This window comes from Cetorhinus maximus, chromosome 16 (assembly GCF_964194155.1).
Source record: "Cetorhinus maximus chromosome 16, sCetMax3.hap1.1, whole genome shotgun sequence".
NCBI lineage: Eukaryota > Metazoa > Chordata > Chondrichthyes > Lamniformes > Cetorhinidae > Cetorhinus > Cetorhinus maximus.
Window position 1 is genome coordinate 40,791,771 of NC_135894.1, and position 25,285 is coordinate 40,817,055.

Here is a 25,285-nt window from a genome sequence, read left to right on the forward strand (position 1 = left end):
TGGCTTGATGAAGAAGGCTGGAGGACCAGATGAGCTCAAGAGCACAGAGATTCCGATTTTTAAATAAATTGTACTCAACCATATTTTCTCAGGATCCAGAAACTCTGCCAGTGCAGCTCAATCTCCAATGGTGGGCTTACTGAATTTTGGGTCCCACAATATGGATTGAGAATACAAATGTTATCGCCAAGCTACAGCTGACTTACAGCAAGCCTAAATTTTCCAATGTCTATTGTTTTAAAAATGTCAAAACTGGAGATTTTTGACATTTGTACAAAGTTGAGACGAAGCTTAAACTTCATTCTCTAGAATTTTCTCCATTCCCACAAGTCAGCACAAAACCATTAGTTGATGCAGCTCAAAACTTTTATTGATAAAATCATACAAGTAATGCACAGCTGAGTCTTCTTGTGCAATGTAGAGCATAGCATCTAAACTAGTGAAAGCAAATTCTAGATCTACAGTGACTAAAAGGTATTCAATGCACTGAGCAAGACTGGACACATTCATGCACTGCAATAGTTATGTTGCTGGAAGTTACAGTATGAAGAGCATTTCTACAATTTATGAATGTTAGGTCTAAAAACTACCACTTGCTTAGAAGTGTCAAGTTGAATACCCAAGTCACTTAATACACAAATGCAACTAAATGCAACAATAAATTGATAACCACATGTATTAAATTTGCTCTTTGCCAGACATTCACTAACATAAAAAACAAATTGGAGTACCTCAACATTTTGCCATTTTCTAAACATTTTCCTCTAGAATTTTAAGAAACTCTGTCCAAACCTTGGCATATTTTATTTCAGTTTTGATCAAATTACCCACATGAATGAATTTGATAGGACAATGGGAATTAGCGGCAATCAAGGCCGACGGTGGGTTGTGGTTCAGTTTCTGACTCTGGGTCCAATATGACCTTAACAATAAGAGCTCACGCTACCCCGAAATATATGTATATATATATTCACGCATACGTTGACATTCAACATTCAAGTGCCAGTGTTTTTGGACTGTCTTTTGGTCAAGTTACTTTTTCGGGTTTTCTATGAACTTTCAAAGAATCACTTTTAGGCTTACAAAACAAAAACACAAAAATTAAATATTTGTCAAATGAATAAATATTACACAAAACTAGCAGCAAAAATACCTAGATCTGTTGTGTGCAAATAGTTAATTCCCAACTGTTAGACCCCCATGGTCCCAAAATAGTCCTGGTTTGGTATCTAGCCTCTTTCCCACCCCCTCCCCTTCTAACTAAGCTGCGTTTGACAATCACTGCAAAAAAAGACTTGGAGGTTCAAGAAAATGCATGCAAGACAAGACATCTGTATATAAAATATTCTTTGAATGTGCATTAAAATAAATTTGTTAAAGGTATTTAGATCTCTTATATAAAACCTGATGGGCACAATGTATAAGGGCCTAAACCTACCTGTATAGCACCATTCATCACAAGAGATTAGCTCAATACTGTCAGTGCATCTACTTTCCATTGATGAGAATTTCAGTACAAGAAGGCACAACACACTTAGATGTATTGCACTTGATAAGTTCTTTTGCTACTTTTCAGTTCATTCTCCACCACCTAAGATTTCCAGTAGTTTTTATACTGGCAGCCTGGCCACTTAATCTAAGAAAAAAACTACCCTATCTTGGCAGTTTGAAGTCAACTCACCTGACTGCAACATTGTGCAGCTCAACATTTAAACAACAGGTGGGAAAACTTATCTTTGGCCAGATTTAGCGGATTAAACTGACAATTCGTCCACATAATGGACAGTGCAAAAGGAAACCCACTCCACTATGCTGTAGCGGATATGCGATCGATTGCCAGCGTTGGCACCTTGTGCAGTAATGTGTACATTTCCATTCTCTGTGATCTCCAAGCATCAAACTTCAGACCCTAGTGGAGCAACTTTACAGAATCTACAGTAAACAGTTAAATGCGGCTTTTCTGAACTTTGTAACGCAGCTTGAATATACACAAATGTAATTTTTTTTCAGTAAAGAAGCCTGCTGCAGAGATCTTTCTGTTCGTTCCCCTTGACCAAAAAACAACACTAGCATGCGTATCAGACCAAAATCAGCCGAGTCTGCCTCTACAGTTGCTCGGTGCAATGGTCCATTTAGCCATTCTGAAATTTCAATTTCCTTTTATATACGGCAGGCATTTTAAGATTTCTAATGGATGGGATTTTCATCCATATCTAAAAACTTCAAGTTTTCAAAATCCCCTAAAAAAATACATTCCTAGCTACTTTCTGCCCACTCCAGGCAAGCCTGAATTAGTTAACTAGCTGCCTTTAAATGTTGTCAAGTTACTAGATGTCAAGTTTTCTGAACTTTTGCATTTGCTTAGGTGTAATCTGAAACAGCAGTGTATTAAAACTTGACACTGTACACATTGTTGGAATGGCTTGTAAAACTACCATGTCCCCCAACAGGTATCTATCCAGGATAGAGTGAGCAACATTGGTTCCCTACATTAGGGATCAGAATGCTGCAAATGCCCCAAGTTGTCTTTACAGGTCACGCATGTCAAGGCCGTAATGGAGGTTGCTGCTTATTTTCAGCCTTGTAACAATGTTAAGTGCAACTGGGTAAATGACTCAAAGCCATTTCACCCTGCTTCTGCCAAGGTTTGTTTTGCCCAAGTCTCTCTCAGATTGTGCTAGAGAATGATTGTGAGAACTCAGGCCCAATGAACCAGTAGGACATCAAAAATAAAAGTTCCTCTATAAAGGCACAGTACATTAACATACAAATGATCCTCAGTTACAGAGAAATAAACTTAAACACAGCACACAGTTTAAACATCTATAGCCAATATTCTAGTGCTGTTTATGGCCACATTTTCTCCATGGTCTAGGGTTTGTGTTCCTCTGCTACTGCTTTCTCTTTGCATTTGAGCTCCCTTTAAAAAATCCAGAGAATCACAGCTGGTAATGTACTGTGAGTTCTTGAAGCTACACAAGGTATAGTCTGGCTCAGTTACATGTGGTTTCCATTTAGCTTGTTTGGCAAGGTGGCATCCACTGCAATATATTCTTCAGTTTCCCCACCAATCCACCTGGGAGTTGTAAGCTCCACCATATCCATCAGCATTGTAATAGTTTCCATATCCACCTGGAAAACAGATGTGCTCAGTTAGAGATTTAAAATTTCTACTTCAGTCTGTGCGCCATTTGCTGCTTATTGAAATAGCAATTGACCTTGGCACCCTGCAATAGTAAAGGAAAATGTTATCTGGATTGTTGTACTGGTTGGTATTCAGGCTCTTACTGGAGTCAATGTTAAGGCAGATGGATGCTGAGCATGGGGAGGAATTACTGTCCATACAATGGGGAGTGGTTACTGACTATACAATTTTAAAAGCCTGCTGATACTGTACTGGCTCAAAAGAAATGACCACAATACTACACAAAATGCACTTGTGTAACTATAATCCAAAAGTGGCAACTGCCTTTAGATGGAAGACAACCTAGAATCTAGAGCGCAGCACAAGTTAAAATTTGAAGGAACAAGGCAGCCCCATCTACAAAGTTAGGGCAATCATACGGCTATTTTGGCAGCTAGAATCTCTCAATTTGCAATACTCCCAAGATAAACTGCAAAAAAATATTCACTGCAGCTTCAATCTAAGGCAATCTTAATTATTTTCAGTATTCAATTGGTTTAAGTTTCTACTTTAGGTTTTTAAATTCTATTCCATAAACATCCAATTTTAAGGAGTTAACGATGAATACAAGTAACCAGCAATCTCAGAAACCCATCTCCAACATACAAAAGCTTTTCCCATAGTTAAGTCAAAAGCTTCGTTGTTGACAACTAGGAAAATAGGCTGCACATACCTCCTCCATATACAGTATACTATGCATGCTAAGATTTTGGGGAAGTAAATTCTAAGTACTAGACACAGCAGATAACTTACCTCCTCCATATCCTCTGGGTCCACTGTGGCCAGCGCTGCGGTTTCCACGGGTATTGAAGCTGCTGTTGGTCTGCCTGTAATCTCTGGCACCAAATCCTGCTCCAAACCGACTGCAATGCAAAATTCATATGCTTTTATTGAGAACTTATTAACATTGCTTCACTCAACTCTACTATTCCAGTTCCAATATTCTTATAACTTGCATGTACAAATGGTTTACAAGTTCAAAACTGGGAGGCTGGAAGTGAAAGGTTAATTAACCATAAATAAATGCACCGTAAGTAGCCTGAATTTAGAGGGAGATGGAAGAGGCATGCAGCAACTGCTTCTGGTCTTCAACTAATGCAATTGTTTACGCCCATTGCCAACTCGAATTAAGCCTACCATTTCATTATAACAAGAGTTCATGGTATCTGGACAGTGAAGTTGTTAGAACAAATTGAATCTAGATTTTCCCTTTGCAGCATATCAAGAATATTTTGTTGTGGATTGGAACCCCCTCCAAGTAGATTATGAAATATGAAAAACACCAAAAACCACAGACAAGTACTGTAAATAAAAGCTAAACCTCTCAGGCTATATTGTAATAGGTCAATTTCAAACATTCCAACAAAAACTGACAATTAAAGGACTAGAAATGGCGACATCACAACAGTGGCACAAGATAACTGTCATCATGTAACTCAATCAACAAATGAGGATTGTTACAACCAAATGGCCCCAGACAACAGCCACCACACATTCACTGCAGTCAAGGAAGGAGAGAAACTTTTACATGTATATCAGCTTGGAGCCAGAGATGCCTCACCTTGGTGGAGTCCATTGTTTTCAGTTATAGAAATATCAGCACTAAGTTTGTCTGTCTGGACCAGGACATCTAACAGATTTGCTGATGGTTGCAGAGTGTTCAGCAACATTCATGACCAGATACTGAAGCAGTCCACATCCATATGCAGCAAGACCTGGACAATATCCAGGCTTGGACTGACAAGTAGCAATAACACTGATGCCATACAAGAGCCAGGCAATGACCATCTCCAACAAGAGAATCCAACTATCTTCCCTTGACATTCAATGGCACTATCACCGAATCCCCCCCACTAACATCCATTGGCCAGAAATGGAATTGCACCAGCCATAAATACTGTGGCTACAAGAGCAGGTCAGAGGCTGGGAATTCTGCAGAATTCTCCTCCTGACTCCCCAAACCTGTCCACATCTACAAGACACAAGTCAGCGGTGTGACAGAATACTCTCCACTTGCCTGGATGAGTGCAGCTCAAGCCACACACCACCCTGACTTGTAACTATATTGCCATTCCTTCACTGCCACTGGGTCAAAACCTTGGGACTCCTTAACAGCACCATGGGCATTCCTACAACACATGGACAAAACAGTTCAAGATGGCAACACACCATCTCAAAATAGCAACAAAGTCTGGCCTAGCCAGCGACACCAATATCCCTGTGAACAAATTTAAAAATGCGCTAACAGAACATGACCATGCTGGATTATGTACATGTGAAGTGAAGTACTGCCAGTCGTTTTGCTTTGCAAACTATTTTCTAACATGCCCCCATTCAAACTCTGCCACCCTCTGAAGGGAAATTTGGGATGGACAACAAGTGGTGTTGCCAGCAATGCTCACATCCCAAGAAATATATAACTCTTGAAAAGCAACATCACCCCACCCTAGACACCAGCAAACAGCAATTATGCACATGCCAAATGTTACTATGCTGTATTATAGATCAACCTATGATAATACATGTAAAGCTTTTGACACCGTCACCCACGAAGGGTTATGGAGCATCCTCTTCAGTTTCAGCTGCCCTCAAAGTTTGTCACCATCCTCCACCTGCTCAATGGATCCACCACAGACTCAATCCACATTTGGGCTGGGGTCAAGCAAGGCTGTGTCATTGCACCAAAGCTCTCCTTGATCTTCCTTGCCACAATGCTCCATCTGACCTTCAGCAAGCATCCTGCTAGAGTGGAGTAACTACAGAACAAGCAGGAACTTGTTCAACTATCGCTCCCTACAGGCTAGATCCAAAATCGCCCCATCTTCTGTCATTGAACTACAGTATGCAGCGGATGCTTGTGTCTATGCACACTAGGAGACTGAGTTCCAAGCCATCGTCAACAACATTAAGGCATACGAAGCATCAGCCTTACACTAAATGTTAGTAAGACAAAGGTCCTCTACCAACCTGCCCCCTCCACACTGCACTGCGCCACCACCCACCCACCCTCCCCACCTTCAAGTTCAACACAATCTTGTGTGCCAGCGCAGCCTTTGGAAGAATGTTTGAAGACCTCAATCCTGGCACCAAGCTCAGTCTACAGAGCAGTAGTGATACCTGCCCTCCTATATGGCTCAAATGTGGACTATGTACAGTAGGCACCTCAAAACTCTGTAGTACCACCAGCACTACCTCCGCAAGAACCTGCCAATGGATTTGCAGAATAGGTGCACCGTCAAGTGTTCTCGCTCAGGCCAACATCGAAGCATTAACCATGCTCAATCAGCTCCACTGGATGGACTACGTCATCTGCATGCCTGACACAAGACTCCTGAAATATGCGCTCTACTCAGAGCTTTGACACAGCAAGCGAGCCCCAGGAGTGCAGAGGAAATGCTTCAAGGACACCCTCAAAACCTTGAAAAAGTGCAACATACCCACCATCTGGGAATCCCTAGCCCAAGGTTGTGTGAAGTGGAGGGAAAGCACCTGGGAGGGAGTTTAACACCTAGAGTCTCATAGCCTAGGGCTAGCTGAAGCCAAGCACTGACAAAGGGGTGCGTGGCAACCCACCCAACTGCTCCCCTTACAACTGTCTGCCCCATCCGTGAGGCTGTAGGTCGTGCATTGAACTTTTCAGTCACCCGAGAACTCATTTTTAGTGTGGAAGCAAGTCATCCTTGACCCTGAGGGACAGCCTAAGACGCAAATATGAAAACCTTTTTGGAGTAACTTCTATTAAGTATTTTCACATGTAATCGTGTAGGTTTCAGCATGGCTCTCCATATTCCCTGGTGACAGAAAAATTCAGTGAAGCCCCTCTCCCCCACTGAGCATCCACCACTGCCTCACCCAAAAACTGTCCCCTCTTCCCAACTCCCCTCCTCCCTCTCACTCAGCAGCCTTTCTTGCCAAACACTCCAACACCTCCCCGTGGGAATTTCTCATCCCTGTTGAATTTATATATACACATTCTAAGCATGCTAGTTAAAAGAAGTTTCTCCTGAATATTTTACTGGATTAGTTACTACATTATTGGATCCTTAATTTTGAGTTGATACTTTTGTAAACTGTGAAAAGGAAAATGCAGAAAGAAAGCATGTTCAGGAATTTTTTTGCCTGCAGTTTACCTCTTTGATCGTCCACGACCAGTGCTCCTATGCTGCTGCTCATAGGCCAGGTTTTCTAGCCAGGATGGTACTTCTTGCTTAGCCTCCACAAGCAGATCCAAAAGATCTTTAGTAATATTGCTGTTCTTCTCATTAAAGAATGAAGTGGCAAGACCTAAGAAGCAAAAGTAGTGCATATTAAATCCATGCAAAAAACACTGCATTTTATTTTAAACATTATTGCAGGATTAGTGGTGCACTTAATACAAAGAACAGATGCATTAAGACAGTATTTAAACATATCCCCTTTTATAAATAAAATTTGGCAACCAGTTCAATTGATGCAACGTACCAAGGTTGCCAACACGACCAGTTCGCCCGATGCGATGTACATACTCCTCAATGTCACTAGGTAGATCAAAATTGATAACATGTTTGACGTTAGAAATGTCAAGTCCACGGGCTGCAACCTGTGAATTGGAAAATTATATTTTACTCAAATCAATACAAATTACACTGACAATTCAGCTCATTATCTGGCTGACAGTAATGAAAGCACCATAAGTAATTTGGGTATTAAACTGGACGATACAAATCCTAGAAATGTATGATGCAAAAATCTAAACAAGCTCAACTGCATACAGGTTACACTAGTTCAACATTGTTTAACCCAATTGAGAATTATTTTGACAAGTACCGCAGTGGCAACCAGGATTGGGCATCTTCCAGAGCGGAACTGATGTAGAGCCTCTTCTCTATCTCTCTGAGAGCGGTCACCATGGATACTCGTACAAGCATAACCTTCACGGTAAAGGAAATCCTCCAATGAATCGGCACCCTTCTTAGTCTCCACAAAGACCAGTGTGAGAGAGTCTTTCCCTAAAAAAAATTAATTGGTTGGACATCAAATAATGAAGGATAGCATCCCTGGTTGAAGGCAAATCTAAAAGACTTTTTCCTAGTGGTGGGTGAAAGACTTAATTTTCCATTCAAGTTTCTAATATAGAATGGAACAAAATCACAAGAAATAGGAACAGGAGTAGGCCATTCAGCCCTTCAAGCCAAAATGAGGTCATGGCTGATGATCTACCTCAACACCATTTTCTTGCACTATTCCCAGAAGTCTTACCCCTTGATTCCAATGTGGAAATCAGAGTCTTGAAAATACTGAATGACAGCCTCCAGAACCTTCTGGGCAGGGAATTCCAAAGATTCACCACCCTCAGTGAAAAAAATTCCTCAGTCCTAAATGGCCTGCCTCTTATTCTGAGACTGTGCCCCCTGGTTCTAGACCACCACCACCACCCCACCCACTCCCCCACCCAAACAAGGGAAGCAGCTTACCTGAATCTACTCTGTCAAGCCCTGTAGAATTTTGTACATTTGAATGGGATCTATTCGCTGGAGTTTAGAAGAATGGAAAAGACCCAGTCTATTTAACCTTTCCTCATATGACAATCCCTCCATCCCAGGAATTAGTTTAATGAATCTTCACTGCACTACCTTTCTGGCAAGTACATCTTTCCTTCGGTAAGACAACCAGAACCGCACACAATACTTCAGGTATGGACTCACCAAGGCTCTATATAATTTGAAGGCATCTTTACTCCTATACTCAAATCCTCTTGAATAGAAGAACATACAATTTGCCTTCCTAATTGATTGTACTTGCATGTTAGCTCAGTAGCTCGGAAAAGGATACCCAGATCCCTTTGGACATCAACACCTCAACCTCACCATTTAGGAAATATTGTATTTCTGTTTTACCTACCAAAGTGAATTACCTAATTTTTCCACGTTGTATCGCTTCTACCAAATTTGTGCCCACTCGCTCAGCCTCTCCAAATCCCCTTGAAGCATCATTGCATTATAATCAACTCACTGCCATTCTAGCTTGTCCATCTGCAAACTTGGAAATATTACATTTAATCCCCACATCCAAATTATTGATAGATTGTGAATAGCTGGGGCCCAAGTACCAATCCTTGCAGTACCCTACTACTCACAGCCTGCCAACCTGAAAGTGACCCATTTATTGCTTTCTATCCATTAACCAGTTCTCAATCCATGCCAGTATATCACCCCAGAGCCCGTGTGCTCCAATTTTGTTTACTAACCTCGTCTGGGACCTTAGGAGCTTTCGGAAATCTATACCACATCCACTGGTTCCCCCTTATGCCTTCTGCTAATTACATCCTCAAAATCTCCAACAGGTTTGTTAAACATGATTTCTCTTTCACAAATCCACGTCGAGTCTGCCCAATCCTATTTTTTTTTATATAAAGAACTTTATTACATCCTTTATAGATTAACATTTTCCCTATTACTGATGTCAAGCCAACAGGTCTGTGGTTCCCTGTAATATGTCTCCCTTTTCTCAAATAGCAGAGTTATATTTGCCACCTTCCAATTTGCAGGAACTATTCCAGAGTCTATACAATTTTGAAACATGGCCAATGCATCTACCATCTCTGCAGTCACCTCTCAACACACTGGCATGTAGATCATCAGGTCCTGTGGGTTTATCTTCGTTAAGTCTAATTTCTCTAGTTTATTTTTATTGTCTTGCAGTTCCTTATTTACACCAGTCCCTTGATTCTGCATTACTTCTGGGAGGTTTTTAGTATTTTCCTCAGTGAAGACGGATCAAATATGTTTTTTTTTTATTCATGGGATGTGGGCTTCACCAGCTGGGCCAACATTTATTGCCTATTCCTAGTTGCCCTTGAGGTGGTGGTGGTGAGATGCCTTCTCGAACCAGTTCGGTCCATGTGGTGTAGGTACACCCACAGTGCTGTTAAGGAGCAAGTTCCAGGATTTTGACCCAGCAGCAGTGAAGGAACGGCGATATATTTCCAAGTCAGGGTGGTGATTGACTTGGAGGGGAACTTCCAGGTGGTGGTGTTCCCACCCATCTGCCCTTGTCCTTCTAGATGGTAGTGGTCGTGGGTTTGGAAGGTGTTAAGCAGCCTTGGTGAATTCCTGCAGTGCATCTTGTAGATGGTACACACAGCTGCTGTGCGCCAGTGGTGGAGGGAGTGAGTGTTTGTGGATTATGTATTGTTTAGTTTCTTTGCCATTTCCATATACCTCTATAAATTCTCCAGGCTCTTGCTTGTAATGGACCCACATTTGTTTTGCTGATCTTTTCTTTTAACATACTTGTAGAAGCTTTCAGAGTCTGTTTTTAGGTTTCTCACTACCTTATTGTATTTTCCCTTTCTTACCCACTTTTCAGTAGCCACAGTTGGAACACTTTCCTTGCTGGATTTTTCAGCATTGAGGAATATATTTGTTTTAAAATATGTATTAATTCTTTAAAACGTTAGCCATTGCCTGTCTACCATCATACCTTTGAACAGTTTCCCAATCTACTACAACCAATTTGCCACTCATACCTTCATCTTATTAGATTTAAGACCCCAGTTTCTGATTAAACTGCACCACTTCCGAACTCAACGTAAAATTCTACCATACAGTCACTTTCCTAATGGCTCCCTTACAATGAAATTAAATTAGCCCTTTTTCATTGCACAATACTAGATCTAAAATAGCCTGTTCCCTAGCTGGTTCCTTAACATACTACTCTAGAAAACCAGCTGGCATACATTCTAAGAATTCATCTTCCACAACATTAGTACTAATGTTTACCCAGTCTATGTAGATTGAAATCCTCCGTGATTACTTATTACTCTTGTTACACGCCTGATTTCTTGATGTATACTGTGATTTACTTACCACAACTCCCAATGTTTTCTGTCCCTTGCTGTTTTAGTTCCACCCAAACTGTTTTTACATCTTGATCTTTAGAACAGAGGTCATCTCACTACAGTACTAATACCTCTGAATAAAGATTTGCCCCAACACCTTTCCCCAGTTTCTTGTCCTTCCTGAATGTATTATACCCTTGGATATTCAGGTCCCAGCTTTTGTTTCCTTATAGCCACATCTAACAGCCATCAGGTCATACATATGAATTTCCATTTGAGCTGAATCTTGCTGCAGGCATTCAGATACAGAGCCCTTAATCCAGTTTTTATATATATATTTTGTAAACTCTGACCCTATCTGCTAGCACACACTATCCCTTCCTGCCATACTCTGATCTTCATTATCTTTATTGTTACCATGATTTATTGAATAAATTAAAGGGAAATAATAAGCCAATCTTCCCTACATGATCCCTTCCCCCACCCGAGTTACTTGAGAGCCCTCTACTTCCCCAGTTATACATGACCGCAGCACAGTTCAAGTGTAGACTGCCCCAACGGTACACCTCCAACTTTTCCCAGTACTAGTGCCCCATGAATTTTTAAAAATCGCATCAGTTGATTTGAAGCAAATAAATATCCAGAATGACAGTTTTTCTGTGTTAAAAAATGCATACACCACAGTAATAGTCACTTCAAAAATGGGTTCCAAGCTGTTAATGCTCGAGGCAACTGCTGCAATGGAAGTCACTCCACAATCTTTCAAAATGAGAAAGTCAATTTGCAGATCTCTAATAGCAACCAATCTTGAACAATGCCAAAATTTTATAGCACATGCAAAAACTGATCCAGGATTGCCTTTTTGATGACAATGGTCAAGAGGAACTGCCTTTTAATTAGCCCCACACCGCAAATTAAATCAGACGTGGTACAGCAATGCCAAAGATATTTTAAGGATTTTGTAAAACAAGTGTATCTCTTGTAATGGGGTGGGGGCGGGGGTGCTGACAGGAAAGTGGAGTTGAAGCCACAGTCAGATCAGCCATGATCTTATTGAATGCCAGACCAGGTACAAAGGACTGAATGGCCTATTCTTGCTCCTAAGTTATATGTTTCTATGTTAAGAGTGCTGGGGCTGGTATTACAGAATAGGCTATAAATTGGTTCAGGGGAAGATCCTTTCAGGCTCAAGCAGAGGAACTGACTTGATTCAGCATTTAAAGGAAAAAAAATCAACCTGGAGACTTATTCTGTCAGCGAGTTCTCTTTAAAACTTAGTTAAATTTACCTGTGGCATTCAAGAGGTCCAACAGGAATGAGCGCTTGTCTTGTTCCTCCACCCACACCACTTTCTGAGTTATGTTTTCAGAGGTGGAACCCACACGACCAACTGCCAAGAATATGTATTCATCAAGAAAGTCACGAGCAAGTATCTAAGGATGAATTTGCGAGGAAGAGTCAACCACTGGACTATTAAAAAATGCAATATTACAAGTCTTACCAATTCTTCATACCGTTTATTCAAAAATAAACATCAAGTCCTGAAGCTTGTCCAAATAGTTACACACTAAGGTGTATTAAGTCACCAGCAGTTGCCATTTTACTGAGTGCACTAATGTAAGCAGCTCATTATAGAATTAAGTGAAACCATTTTACTACATGTTACTTCATAATGTATAGCATCCACAATTAAATCACCATGCTGCAGCTTTACATGTCTTGCCCGAATAAATTAATCATCAAGTCTGGCCATCTCCACAGATTACTGAATGTAAGCAACCTGCCTGTTTGGTAGGAGAAGAAAGCCACCTAAAGAAATTGCATTGTGCAATCACATTATCTTCCACTGCACTGTGCAGTTTTGTTTAGGGACATGGTTGCATCCAAGTACAGCAAAGGTGTCAAAACAGGAAGTCACAAGCAGGAAGGTTGGATGCCAAACGAAGAACATTTTGGGCACTCCTAGATGAGGTTTACTTGAAAAATCAAGTCATTTGCTCAAAATTCTTAGATGGGAAGCATAACAAGGTGTGCAAAGATTGGTAGTGTATCAGTGTTTGAAAACTGGGTCACCAAAATGCTTGTTCTGAGTATATGTTTCCTTACACTACCTTTCAAATACCATTGTTGTTCCTAGTTAACCTTCGTCTCAATCAAGTTTAATACAACTCTGGCAAGTTGTAGCTTAAGGTATATCTAAACTAACTTCATGGGTTTATCCGTCTTGCTTGCAGTTACGGAGGATAAAAGGAGCCATTTTGATCTTAGATATTAATCACTTTCAAAAGAGATTCATTTCCCAATGAAAGTAAAACTCAAAACAAAGGATGAAAGCTTACAACTGCCAAATCATTGTACCAAGCAATGCAATGATTTTGCCTGCAAAGATTAAGCAATCAGATCTTAAAAGAATTTATTTACATGCAGAAAGTACAATTACAAGGTTGTATTTTCTAGGTATCATTCAGATGTTTTGGATAGCGCCATTCTCAGAACTGTACACAAATAATTTTAAATGGATAAATAATCTTAAGTGGCAACAGCAACATTAGAGGTGGAAGCACAATACAGAAACCACCCTACAAGGGCATCTTCAGCTCCAGAACAATAGAACCCTCCTGTTCTCCTGGTGAAACTGAGACTGCTCAAAGCAGAGCAAGATCATAACATCTATCAGCCCATTTATCCTGGTGCCACTTGGAAGATAAAATGCTCATACAACTAACTTTCATTCTCAAAGAGTGTAACACTTAAGTGACAGTCTCAGCAATATCACAAACCTGTATCTCTTTTGGAAATGTTGCACTGAACATTAGAGTTTGCCGCACATCTTTTGGTGGCATTGCATCCTGCTCAACAATGCGGCGAATCTGTGGTTCAAATCCCATGTCAAGCATCCTGTCAGCCTCATCCAGCACCAGATATCTAAAGAAAAAAGGGCAAGGATATTCAACTCTAGACTGAAGCATGAAGCTTTAAATTTCTGTCATTTTCTATGAAGCTATACAAAATCCCTCCCCCTTGCAGGCCAAACATTGAGAAGTGGTCTGAATGACAAGTTACTTGTCTAAAACTTACTCAGAGGGTCACAAGTTAGACTCTTATGGGCAGCTAAGTAATATGATGCTAAGATATCATGCAGCGCTCACATCAATAGCATTGAGGAACTAAAAGCTAATTAGCATTGCTAATTTTTTCCTTGCAACCAAAGTCCATTTTCAGCATTAGCCAACTCAGCAATGGGCCAGTAGCTGGCATCCTTCCATCCACAAGAGATTATGGACAAACATTCCATTTATGTGGGGTATCTTTATTTGGTGCACTTTTGCTGACAGCTGTGAAAGCCAATCCTGGAGGCAGCTTCTACATATGAAGTTGGCAAGTGTTGTCATCTTTGGCACTGGCACACGCTGCCAAGCTGTAGCCACACCATTTTCCTCTTTTGCCAGCTGCTGACTCCTGGATGACAGTCAGTGTTGAGAGGCTTCATGGTCAGTTTCAAGCATCCTAGAAGCACAGCCTTGGGGACCCCACTAACCACCTGGCTGCAGCTACATCATACAGAAAGGGTATGCAACCATATTTCATGCTATGGATGTGCCTGATCCACAGAAGTTTATATTTGATTAGACTTGGGAGCTCTGCCTTTAAGACTGCAGCATTTGTGATTTTGTCCTGCCAGAATATAACCCAAACACATCATAGACATGGAAGATGGAAATTAATATGCTTTCTGGTAGCTGTAAGTCATCCATATTTCAGTCATACAACAGGGGCCCTGACAACACTCCAGCAATAGTACCAAAGACTTGTTCCAGAAATTTCTGCACCCTTTGCTGAGTTGTTCCAGTACAGTTAGAAAACTGGCATCTACCTGGCAATGTGGTAAATTGCCCAGGTATGTTCCTGTACACAAAAAGCAGGACAAATCCAACCTGGCCAATTACTACCCCAGTCTACTCTCAATCAAGAATGATGGTCAACAATGCTATCAAGCAGCACTTGCCTAGCAATAACCTGCTCGCTGAGTTCTGACAAGGTCACGCTGCTCTGATCTCATTACAGCCTTGATCCAAACATGGACAAAGAGCTGAACTCCAGGGGTGAAGTCAAGGGCAATCACTCACATCAAGGCAACATTTAACTGAAGTCAATGGGAATCCAGAGGAAAACTCTCCACTGGTTGAGTCATACATAGCACAAGAGGAAGGTGGTTGTTTGAAAGTCAACAATTTTCAGTCCCAGGACACTGCTCCTCATGTTAGTGCCCTAGGCTCAACCATCTTCAGCTACTTCAATGACGTTCCCTTTATAAAAGGTCAGAAGTAGGAATGCTTGCTGAGGATTATGGTGTTCACTACCATTCTGACCCCTCTGAAGCAGTCAGCATTCATATGCAGCATTCAGGATTGGGCTGTGGCACAAATGTTATTTGCCACTCATGTGCCAATGACATCTCCAACAAGGGACAACCTAACCATCTCAACATAACCATCTCCCCATGACATTCAATGGCATTATCACTGAATCCCCAGTATCAACATCCTGGGGTTACTACTGACCAGAAACTGAGCCAGCCGTGGCTACAAGAGGTCAGAGACTAGGAATCCTGTGACGGGTAACTCAACTCCTGACTCCCCAAAGCCTGTTCACCATCTACAAGTCAGGAGTGTGATGGAATACTCGCAGCTTGCCTGGATGAGTGCAGCTCCAACACAAGAAGCTCACCATTATCCAAGGCAAAGCAGCCTGCTTGATTGGCACCCTATTCACCACCTTCAACATTCACTCCCTCTGACAGTGGCAGGAGAAGAGAGATCATGCAAGAGATGTAGTAAATCGAAAGGTAACAGGTATAGAGCAGGGTAGCGATCTGGGCAATGATAACCATACAGCAGGAAGAAGTACAAGCTTAAGGCCAAAATGTTAAGAGTTAAAGGCTTTGTATCTGAATGCATTCCACATTCATAAAATGGGTTAATTGTTAACAGTTAGATGTAAATATATATGACCCAATAGCCACCACAGACAGGGTTGCAGGGTGACCAAGGCTGGGACCTGAATATTGGAGGGTATTTGACATTTCAAAAAAGATAGTACAGTAGTAAGAATACACTTTGGCTTGAAAGAACATGTAGAATAAGTTTGGGCATTGATAAATAGTAAAAAGATAAAGGTCACTTGTGGGAATAATTTTTAAAAAGTCCCCCAGAAAGAGTTATATGGTAGGACAGGGTATCCAGGAAAATTATGGTACCTTTCTTACATGCTCCATTTAATCATGGGTGACTTTAATCTACATGCAGATTGGGGAAATCAGATTGGTAACGGAATCCTGGAAGATAATTCATAGTGCATTCAGGACAATTTCTAGAGCACTACATTCTAGACCCAAGCAGGACACAGGCTACACTGGACCTGGTAATGAGCAACACGACAAGAGCAATCAATAATCTCATTGTAGAGGAGCCTTTAGGTGACAGTGATAACAACATGATATAAGTGTGGATCTAAGACTAATGTTTTAAACACAAATAAAGATAATTAGGATATGAAAACAGATCTAGCTAGTGAATTGGGAAACTAGGTTAAAAAGGTAGGACAGTTGAGATGCAGTGGCAGACTTGAGATAGTTGAACATTTATCCCAGTAGCAAAGACAGACAGAAGGATGCATCATACATGGCTGAATAAGTTTTAAGGTAAGTATAAAATTGAAACTGTATAAATCTGCAAAGATTAGTCGTGGGTCAGAAGATTATGACAAAAAGCAGGGAAAGACGAGAGAAGGTTAGCTGTAATAGAAAAGCAGCTAGTAAGAGTTCCGACAAAAATTTAAATAGGAAAACTAAAGCTAATATTGGTCCTCTAGTGCAGGAGTGGGGAACCCCCAACTCAGGGGCCAGATCCAGCTCATTACACACTTTCATCCAGTCCATGGGGAGATTTCAAAAATCCAGCCCTGCCCTGGTGCATGCTGCACTCTGGGTCAGCCACTGCCATGTTCCGATGCCTGAGTCTTGGTAAGAGGCCTAGGTTGCAGGGGAGAAAGCAAGGTCCAAGATCTAGAAGCAGCAGCACAAGGCAGGGATGGGAAGTTGCAGATTTGGGGGTGTGGTGAAGTGAATGTAAGCCAAGGTGGGGGAGAAAGGGAGCAAGGCACCAAGTTCCATCAGCAGCTCACCATCCCTCCCCACCCAGCTCCACTGGAGTAGTAGTTCAAAAGGTTCACTCAGCTCATTACTGGGATAAGGGGCTTACCGACAGAGAAAGGCCAAAGGAGGATGGTTCTATACCTATTGGAGTTCAGAAAAATGAGGAAATCTTATGGAAACAAAAATCCTGAGGAGATTTGGTAGGGTAGATACTGAAAGGGTGTTTATACTTGTTCTTAAACTGTCCCCTAGTTCTAGTCTTTTCCACAAGAGGCCTACTGTTTAACACAGTTGAGGAGAAATTCTGTCAAAGGGTTGTTTGTAAGTGGAATTCTCTTCCTCAAATAGCAAAGAGGCTGGGTCACTGAATTTATGCAAGAGTTAGACTTTTGACAGTCAAGGGTTATTTGGTTTGGGGGGGGGCAGATGGCATATTGGAATTGAGACTACAACCAGATCAGCCATGATCTTCTTGAATCGCAGAGCAGGCTCAAAAGACTGAATGGCCTACCCCTGCTCCCCATGTCCCATATACCAGAAACCAAGAGGAACTCAAAACAGGTAGAAACTGAAAGGGACCTTAAGTGGCTTGGCTGTACCAAGTGTGGGCAAGAGCAACTGAACTATGGCTGACACTACAAAATTTAGTCTCCTAGTCAAATCATAAACCATTTTCCTCTAATTTCATGGGCACATCAATATCCTCTGGTATCTTTTGGATATCAGTGGATGGGCTGATGGATGACAACCTTACTGATAGGCCACCAGTTGAAATGTCCTAGATTGCTAAAGAGAGGCAAAGGTAGAAATAGAGGCATTAGTCACAATCTTCTAAAATCCTTATTGGATACTGGAGGGTAGCTTGTGTTATACCACTTCCCAGAAAGTGGAAAGACAAACTAAAACTACATGCCAGTCAGCCTAATATTATGGAAGTTGCTGGAGAACTAAATTGTAATTTTGGAAGGCCTGCACATGCTAAATTTAAATTAGTATATCAAGAAAAGCAGTGGTCCTAATGCCAACTGCTGAGGAATGTGTATACCTTCCTCCAATCTTTAAAGAAAAAAATCACCACGGTGCTTGTTTCTTGTCACTCAGCCAACTTCATCCATGTACTGCCCCTTTTTATCCCGTAGGCTTCAACTTTGGCAAGCTCATGTGGCACTTTAAATGCCTTTTGAAAGTCCTGTGCATGATACCAGCTGCGTTGCCTCATCAGCCCCCTCTACCTCATTAAAACATTCAAAACAAGTACACCATACTAGAAGGCTACCAATGAAACCTCTCTTCAAACAAGAGGCAGGGATTCACCGATCAACTATGGAGATGAAAACTCATCAGCAATGCACAATGTAGAGGCTCGATAAATTAATACCAACTTCGTCTTTCTAAGTATGGACCTGCAAAAAAGGGAGTCCGAATTCCAAATATGACAGTTTTGATTTTTTTTTTTAAATAGTGGATATGATCTGAACTCTGGCACAATATCAATATGCAGATAACAGAAGTCAGGAGAAGTGGTTAGAAGCTTCTCATTCAACATCTTGCTGCCCAATGGGGGGGAAAAAAAGAGGCAATACATCATTTACTCAATAAGTGCATAACTGGAGTATTAAATTCAGTTTTCTATTAGACCAAAAGCACAAGCCATTTTATATAAAGACTTCAACATACTTGCAATAGTCTAATCCAACCTTTCCTCTCTCAATCATATCAACTAAACGTCCAGGAGTGGCTACAAGAAGATGACATCCACGTTCCAAATCTCTGATCTGTTGTCCAATGTCGGCTCCTCCATAAACCACAGAAGGGCGAACTTTAGAACGATATGCAAACTGCAAATAAAAAATTTTAAATGTAAACCATATTCTGCTAAAATTATGAATAGCAGTGGTATTTTAAAATCTCACCTTCCTGGATTCATCATATATCTGTACTGCAAGTTCTCTGGTAGGTGCTAAAACCAAAGCAATTGGATATTGCTTACGACGACCATATTTAGAGGAATCCTGTTGGAATAGACATGCGCTAATAAGGGTACAGAAATAATAAAATGAATACTGCTTCTGAATTTGAAAAAAAATTAAGATTGCTTACTTGCGCTTTTGCATTCTTTAAGGCTTCACCAGGGCCTTCTGCATAGATCTGGCTAAGAATGGGAAGCAAAAATGCTGCAGTTTTTCCAGAGCCTAGAGGGTAACATGAGGAATCTTTGATTATTAAATAATGCAAGTCTAATTGCTTCAAGTGTGAAAAAATTACACTAATCCTCTATTTGACTTATTGATCTGTCATTCTACAAATATAGCTCATTAGAAAGCCCAAGTGCATGAATTGGAGAGTAACCTATTGAGGGAATTGGTTAAAGGGTAGGAGCTAGAAGCAATAATGGGCATGTGCTCCAATGCACCTAATGGTGTATCTATAACTTGTGCTGGGTCCTCAATTGATCATTTGTGTAAAGCTTTGAAGGAATGGGTTGTTGTATACTGAAGTTTGCTAACACCAGGTTAGGTTGTACAAATTAAGCACAGACAGAGCAGAAGGTGCCAAAGGGGCTTGATAGAACTGAGCAAAACTTGATTACCTTTTGCTGGAATTCCATCTGCCACAATTTTGGACCCAAGGCAGCCTAATCATTATTTTCTAAATTCACAGGCTGGGAACTGTGGTAGCAGAGGTCTATGGGGCCATGCACAGAAGTCAGAATGAGGAAAGGTGCAAAAAGAACAAAAAATGCAAACTGAGCATTAGCTTTTATTTCAACCAAGTGGATCTGAGCAGAAGTGATATTGCTGCTGTATAAAGCTAGAGTTGGACAATATTTAAGAGCACCAGGTTCAGATCTGAGCACCGAACCTCAAAACTGTCCATTCACCTGCAGGCTAGGACAATTGGAAAATCAAAACCAGAGTTAAAAGATTTGTTATGCGATGGTTTATTGGATATGGAATCAAGGCAGGCAGGAGATACAGGTTAGGTCAATTTATGTGAAGGGGGTGGGGGGGCATTGAGAGGAGAGATGAGGGTCGAGAACAGGTCTTCCCCCTGTTCTCAAATGGTAACTAAAAAAGCTGTTTCTACATTTCTAAAGTGAAATTGCAGATTCAATTGAGGTACAAGACTAGTCAAAACTTCTAACCAAACATTAAAAAGCATTCAATTTTATTTACACAAGTGTGGCCAAAAATCGTGTACAAGGAATGAAGAACTAATGTGTCAAATTAGTATTGCGGTGGCCACAAATTATACCATTAAATTATTACTACTACATGTTCTACCAACTTTCAAGAATTATACTTGCCTGTTTGAGCACATGCCATCAAATCCCTCTTCGATATAATGATGGGGATCGCATGTTTCTGCACAGGGGTTGGACGATCATAGCGACTCAGCTCAATGTTGCCCATTATTATTTCTCCCATGTTTACATCCTGGAACTAAAACAGCATAATTCAAGATGAAAGCTGGATTAATGTATCTGCCTCTGTCCACTGTTTTGAACCAAATTTTGTTGGACGTTGAACATTATGGACGATGAAGGTGACACCTCCCAATGCTACTTCAGTTTAGCCATTATGGTAAAACCTGGTTATACTTCACTTCCCCTGACCTCAACAATTCTTGTGTATTCTGGTTCTTCATGGGTGCTGCTATTGCACTACAACCCAAATTTATATCTGCAACACAATCTCAATGGATTTTTTTTTTTAAAAAAGGCAAAATGTGAAAGCATTAGTCCTCAAGGAATGAACTTACAGTTTCAATATGAGGAGGAGAGTTTGCACCAGTTGCTTCAACAGGAATGTCATCATACTTCTCAAAGTTGATTCCCGTGTTGCTTGCAGAAAATAACTCCCTAAACACAGAAGACACATTTTTCAGGAAAAAAAGGCAGTCTTAACTTTATTCCGATTATAGCACTGCTGCAAGCCAACATGCATTCAACACTTGCAGCAAGGGTACCTACCATAAAAAACTAGGACGATCCCATCCCTCTTCCTTCAGCTGCTACAAAAGAGGAAAATGCTACAGCCTCTCCTAAAGTTCTCCCTACCAATTGCTAAAGTTTTAGGGTGTTCAGGTGGGGGAAGAAAGGTCACTTTCCGCCACAGATCATGTCACAGTGGTTGACTTGGATCGTTCTTCGGTAGCTTGACTACCCAAAAATTTCCTTAGGGCCCTTCTAGGGCTCAGGTCGACTCTTGGTAATTAAAGCCCAGCTCAGGGAGGGAAACAAATTGGACCTCTGCAAATTTCAATTAGGATAGAATACACTAGCGGCTGAACCTCTTGTTTAGTATTAAAATCTTGTTGCTGCTGCAATGTTGAATGGCATGCCCTTTTCAGCCTGCCTCAAGAACCTCATGCCTCCAATGGAAGTTGAGCCCAAGATGTGCTAGGTAAGAATTACGAGACTTAAATACTCCAGTCAGTGTAAACACCAAAATGGGAAATGTTTCCAAATTGATAGTTTTTATAACGTAGGGAAATCTCAAATGCTAATGCTTCATAAACAGGGATAACTGCAGATTATTCCCCATCTCTGCAACCTTTACAGGCCACCCTCAAACATCCACATTCTACTATCCAACTCACTTCATTCTACACTTGCCTATCATATGCAGACCTCCAAATGCATTCCTTCCAAACCCAGCATCTCTAGTTTCCCCACACTCCAAAGATCTGTCCTGGGTCCCCAGTCATGCTGACCATTGGCAACATCACCCAAGGCTGTATTAGCTTTCAGACAAATTGACTTCAGCTCTTGACCCATCCACTGCTTCTGTACTATTTAACAGTCAGCCAGATATCTAGTCCTGGACTACCCACAATTTCCTCTACTTAAAGACTAGGAAAACTGAAAGCATCTTTAGCCCACACTACAAACCACTACCTCTATACTTTCACCAAATCCTGATCACTCATGCTACCATCCTCCATGACCTGCAATAATTCTCAACATAGTCAATTCAAAGTTTGTACTGTTTAAAATTCCTTCACAGCCTCACCCTCTCCCAGTCTCGAACCTCCTCCAGTCCTGCAACTGTCCAACAAATTCTGTTGAAACTCTCAACCTTTCTCCGCCTCCAACCAGTTGATAGAAGTTGCCAGGGCATACATACAGATATAAAATTCTCAAAAATTTGCCCTCGAGTAGTTAAGAACTCAACACCTACTGTTCCATACGTTCATTTGGTGGGAGCTGTTTTGACCAATCATCATCATCCCGTTTGTCTTCTACCCAACGGCTATTTCCACCACCTTCACGAGATCCAAATCCGCCACGATCCATTCTGCCATATCCTCCACGGTCATTGCGGCTTCCAAAGTGATCATAAGCACTATCACTAGCATTTCCTCTGCCACGGTCCTCATACCTGATGGAAATAACATTCCAGCAGAAAATGCTCATTGAGTAACAGCAAGACAACATAGAAAACAACCAGGTCGAACTTATGAAGCACCATTACAAGTCTACACACAGCCATTTCATTCACCAATAAGAATAGCCATTCTACTCAAGTGTAGGAAAAACAAGCCAAATACAGAAGCATTAACTAAAATTATACTTTGAAATTAGTAGAGCAGGATACAAAAGTTCACTTGAATCAAGTTCAGCTTACCTTCCTCTTCCTCGATCATTGAAGAAGCTAGATTTTCCCCGATCAGCACGCGATCCAAAACTGCTGTATGGATCCCTGACTTCCTTGTTACTCCATCCTCCATCTTTATCATAGCCAAAGCCTGTTATTTTAAACAAGTTCACAATTAAATCACTGCTATTGAGCTGGTTTTCAAAGCAAGTGCCAAATTTAAGCCAAGTGCTCCCAGAGGGGGCAGGAAGACAACAAAACCAATTCTTGGCTTCCACAGTCTACAGAGACATGGTCACTGAAATCTGATGAGCCACTGTGCTGATTTAGGTGCCCAAAATGCCCACAAATACGAGGCATTTTATATTTCAACAGTTCTATTGAGTTCCAAGTGTCAACTTTTCTGTTGTGCCAAAGATAGATGATGTTTCACCATTGACTTCAAATCTCTTCCAGAACACTTGGAATTCCTACTTCAATGCCTATTTAGTATCTATTCCACAATATTCTTTTAAGGGCAAGTACAATTCTCACCACCAGAACTACAAGCTCTACAACCAAGAACAGGCCAATGTCTCAAATACAAGCTTTTCATTTATATTTTATGCCTCCGAAAGCAGAGTGCTCATTGCCTTATAAGCATAGTATCACACAAGGTTGCCCAATGGCTAGTTGTGTAGCAGGAAATATGCATTGAGGATATTTTACAAAACTTCTCACCTTGTACTTGTTAACATGTTTTGGAGAAAAGTCCATGTAAAAAAAGCTTGGCAGAAGTACAAATTAAAGCCACTTACTGGAAAAATGTGCTCAAGGTTTAATTCACAGCCAGTTTGCAAGGGGATAACTTTCTGGTCCAGGTGGGAATTAAGCTAAGCTTATAACTCGTGCAACATTCTATTATCAACTGCATTCTGTAAAAAAAGCAACAAGTATCCACTTCAAAGCTGTCAACTTGGAATTAAATATTACCTTCTGACTGAAATCCGTGATGGGAAAGGGGAGGAAAAGGAGGATGAAAAGAAAAAAAGGAAACTTCACTACTTCCGACCCTCAAATGCTTGAGCAAAGTTTGCAGGTTTTATATACTGTTTAAAACTAAGCCAGTTTGCATTTTTGGGGAGATTCAGATCTACAATTTAAAAGTTGTCTGAGTAGAGACTATACTGCAGTTCTAAGCTATTCTCAACCTCTACATTAGAGAGATGTCCCATTTGCCTTGAGCTTAGCACCATAGAAAGTCATCTTTGATCATGTGATTTTGCCCTCCACACACTAGTTGCATTCTGCACCATGGTTCTTTAGCAAGGCGTTATGTAAGACTAGCAGAAAATATACTGTCAGGAAAGAACCAAGTATATTTCCACATTCCGGTAGTTTTCACTAAGAACTTTGAGCATAGTACCAAGACATTCAGTTTGAACCAATAGATAAAGATTCTTGCATTCAAACAGCTGTCAGGGTAGCTTTTCAAAACTACAGAATGTACATCAGTTTTGATCAATTGTTTCTTCCCAAGATGGATACAGCAACCAACTCAGTGGGAACGTTTAGTGGCAAACTGTTCCATCTACATAGTCAGCTTTAACAACTTAGGCAAGTTTCAAAGGAACTAGAAACTATTTTGAAAGTACAGTAGGAAAAACCTTCATAAACCCAAACTAAGCCAAAACCTACCAAATTTCAGTAACCCCACAAGCTGAAAATAATGATTAAGATAGAATCCACGTTAATGTTAATTGACCAAAAAGGACATGTTTCTCAGAATAGCCAAATACAAGTTGTATTTTTAATGAGCTATTTTCACTGTGGGCATCACTGGAATGGTCTGCATTTATTACCCATCCCCAACTGCCTTTCAGGGAGGTGGTGAGCTGCCATCTTGACCAACTTCAAGTCTGTGGTTTAGATGCTCCCACACCATATCTAGTAGGGAGTTCCAGGATTTTGATCCAACCATGATGAGAAAAATGGAAATACATTTTCAAGACAGGATAGAGTCACTTGCAGGCTTCCTGTGGTATTCCTGTGTGCTTGCAGCCCCTCTAGATGGTAGAGGCTACAGATTTGGAAGTTTTTGTTCATGGGATGTGTCATTGGCTAAGCCATCTCTAATTGCCCTTGCTCAGAGGGCATTTAAGAGACAACCAACTTACTGCGGGTCTGGAATCACATGTAGACCAGACAAAGGCAGCAGATTCTTCCCTAAAGGACATCAGTGAATCAGATGGGTTTTTACAACAATTGACAATGGTTTCATGGTCATTAGGCTTTTAACTCTGGATTTTTGAATTCATATTTCGCCATCTGCTGTGGTGGGATTTAAACCCAGGTCCTCAGAATTAACCTGCATCTCTGGAATGCTAGTCCAGTGACAACAGCACTATGCCACTACCTCCCCTGGTTAGCTGGAATGCATCTTGTAGCTGGTGCACAGTACAGCTAACATGCTGGTGGTGAAGGGACTGAACGCTCAAGGTGGTGAATGGGGTGCCTATCAAGCAAGCTGCATCTAGAGTGGTGTTGAG

General features: G+C 41.0%; 1 protein-coding gene across 3 annotated transcripts in view; it reads right to left on the minus strand.

Annotated features, from left to right (window-relative positions):
* Positions 1–348: 348 nt before the first annotated feature.
* The window catches only part of ddx3xa (DEAD-box helicase 3 X-linked a), a 67,084-nt gene continuing 42,147 nt past the window's right edge, over positions 349–25,285 (minus strand). For all 3 annotated transcript variants that reach the window (XM_078559736.1, XM_078559734.1, XM_078559737.1), the window contains 14 exons: positions 22,788–22,908; positions 22,341–22,541; positions 20,920–21,019; positions 20,465–20,600; positions 19,258–19,349; positions 19,071–19,169; positions 18,835–18,995; positions 13,784–13,928; positions 12,292–12,436; positions 7,991–8,172; positions 7,646–7,763; positions 7,315–7,468; positions 3,938–4,047; positions 349–3,132 (listed from right to left, as the gene is read on the minus strand). In XM_078559736.1, coding sequence (XP_078415862.1) covers positions 3,056–3,132; positions 3,938–4,047; positions 7,315–7,468; positions 7,646–7,763; positions 7,991–8,172; positions 12,292–12,436; positions 13,784–13,928; positions 18,835–18,995; positions 19,071–19,169; positions 19,258–19,349; positions 20,465–20,600; positions 20,920–21,019; positions 22,341–22,541; positions 22,788–22,908 — 1,841 coding nt within the window. In that variant the 3' untranslated portion in view covers positions 349–3,055. The remainder of the gene's footprint in view (positions 3,133–3,937; positions 4,048–7,314; positions 7,469–7,645; positions 7,764–7,990; positions 8,173–12,291; positions 12,437–13,783; positions 13,929–18,834; positions 18,996–19,070; positions 19,170–19,257; positions 19,350–20,464; positions 20,601–20,919; positions 21,020–22,340; positions 22,542–22,787; positions 22,909–25,285) is intronic.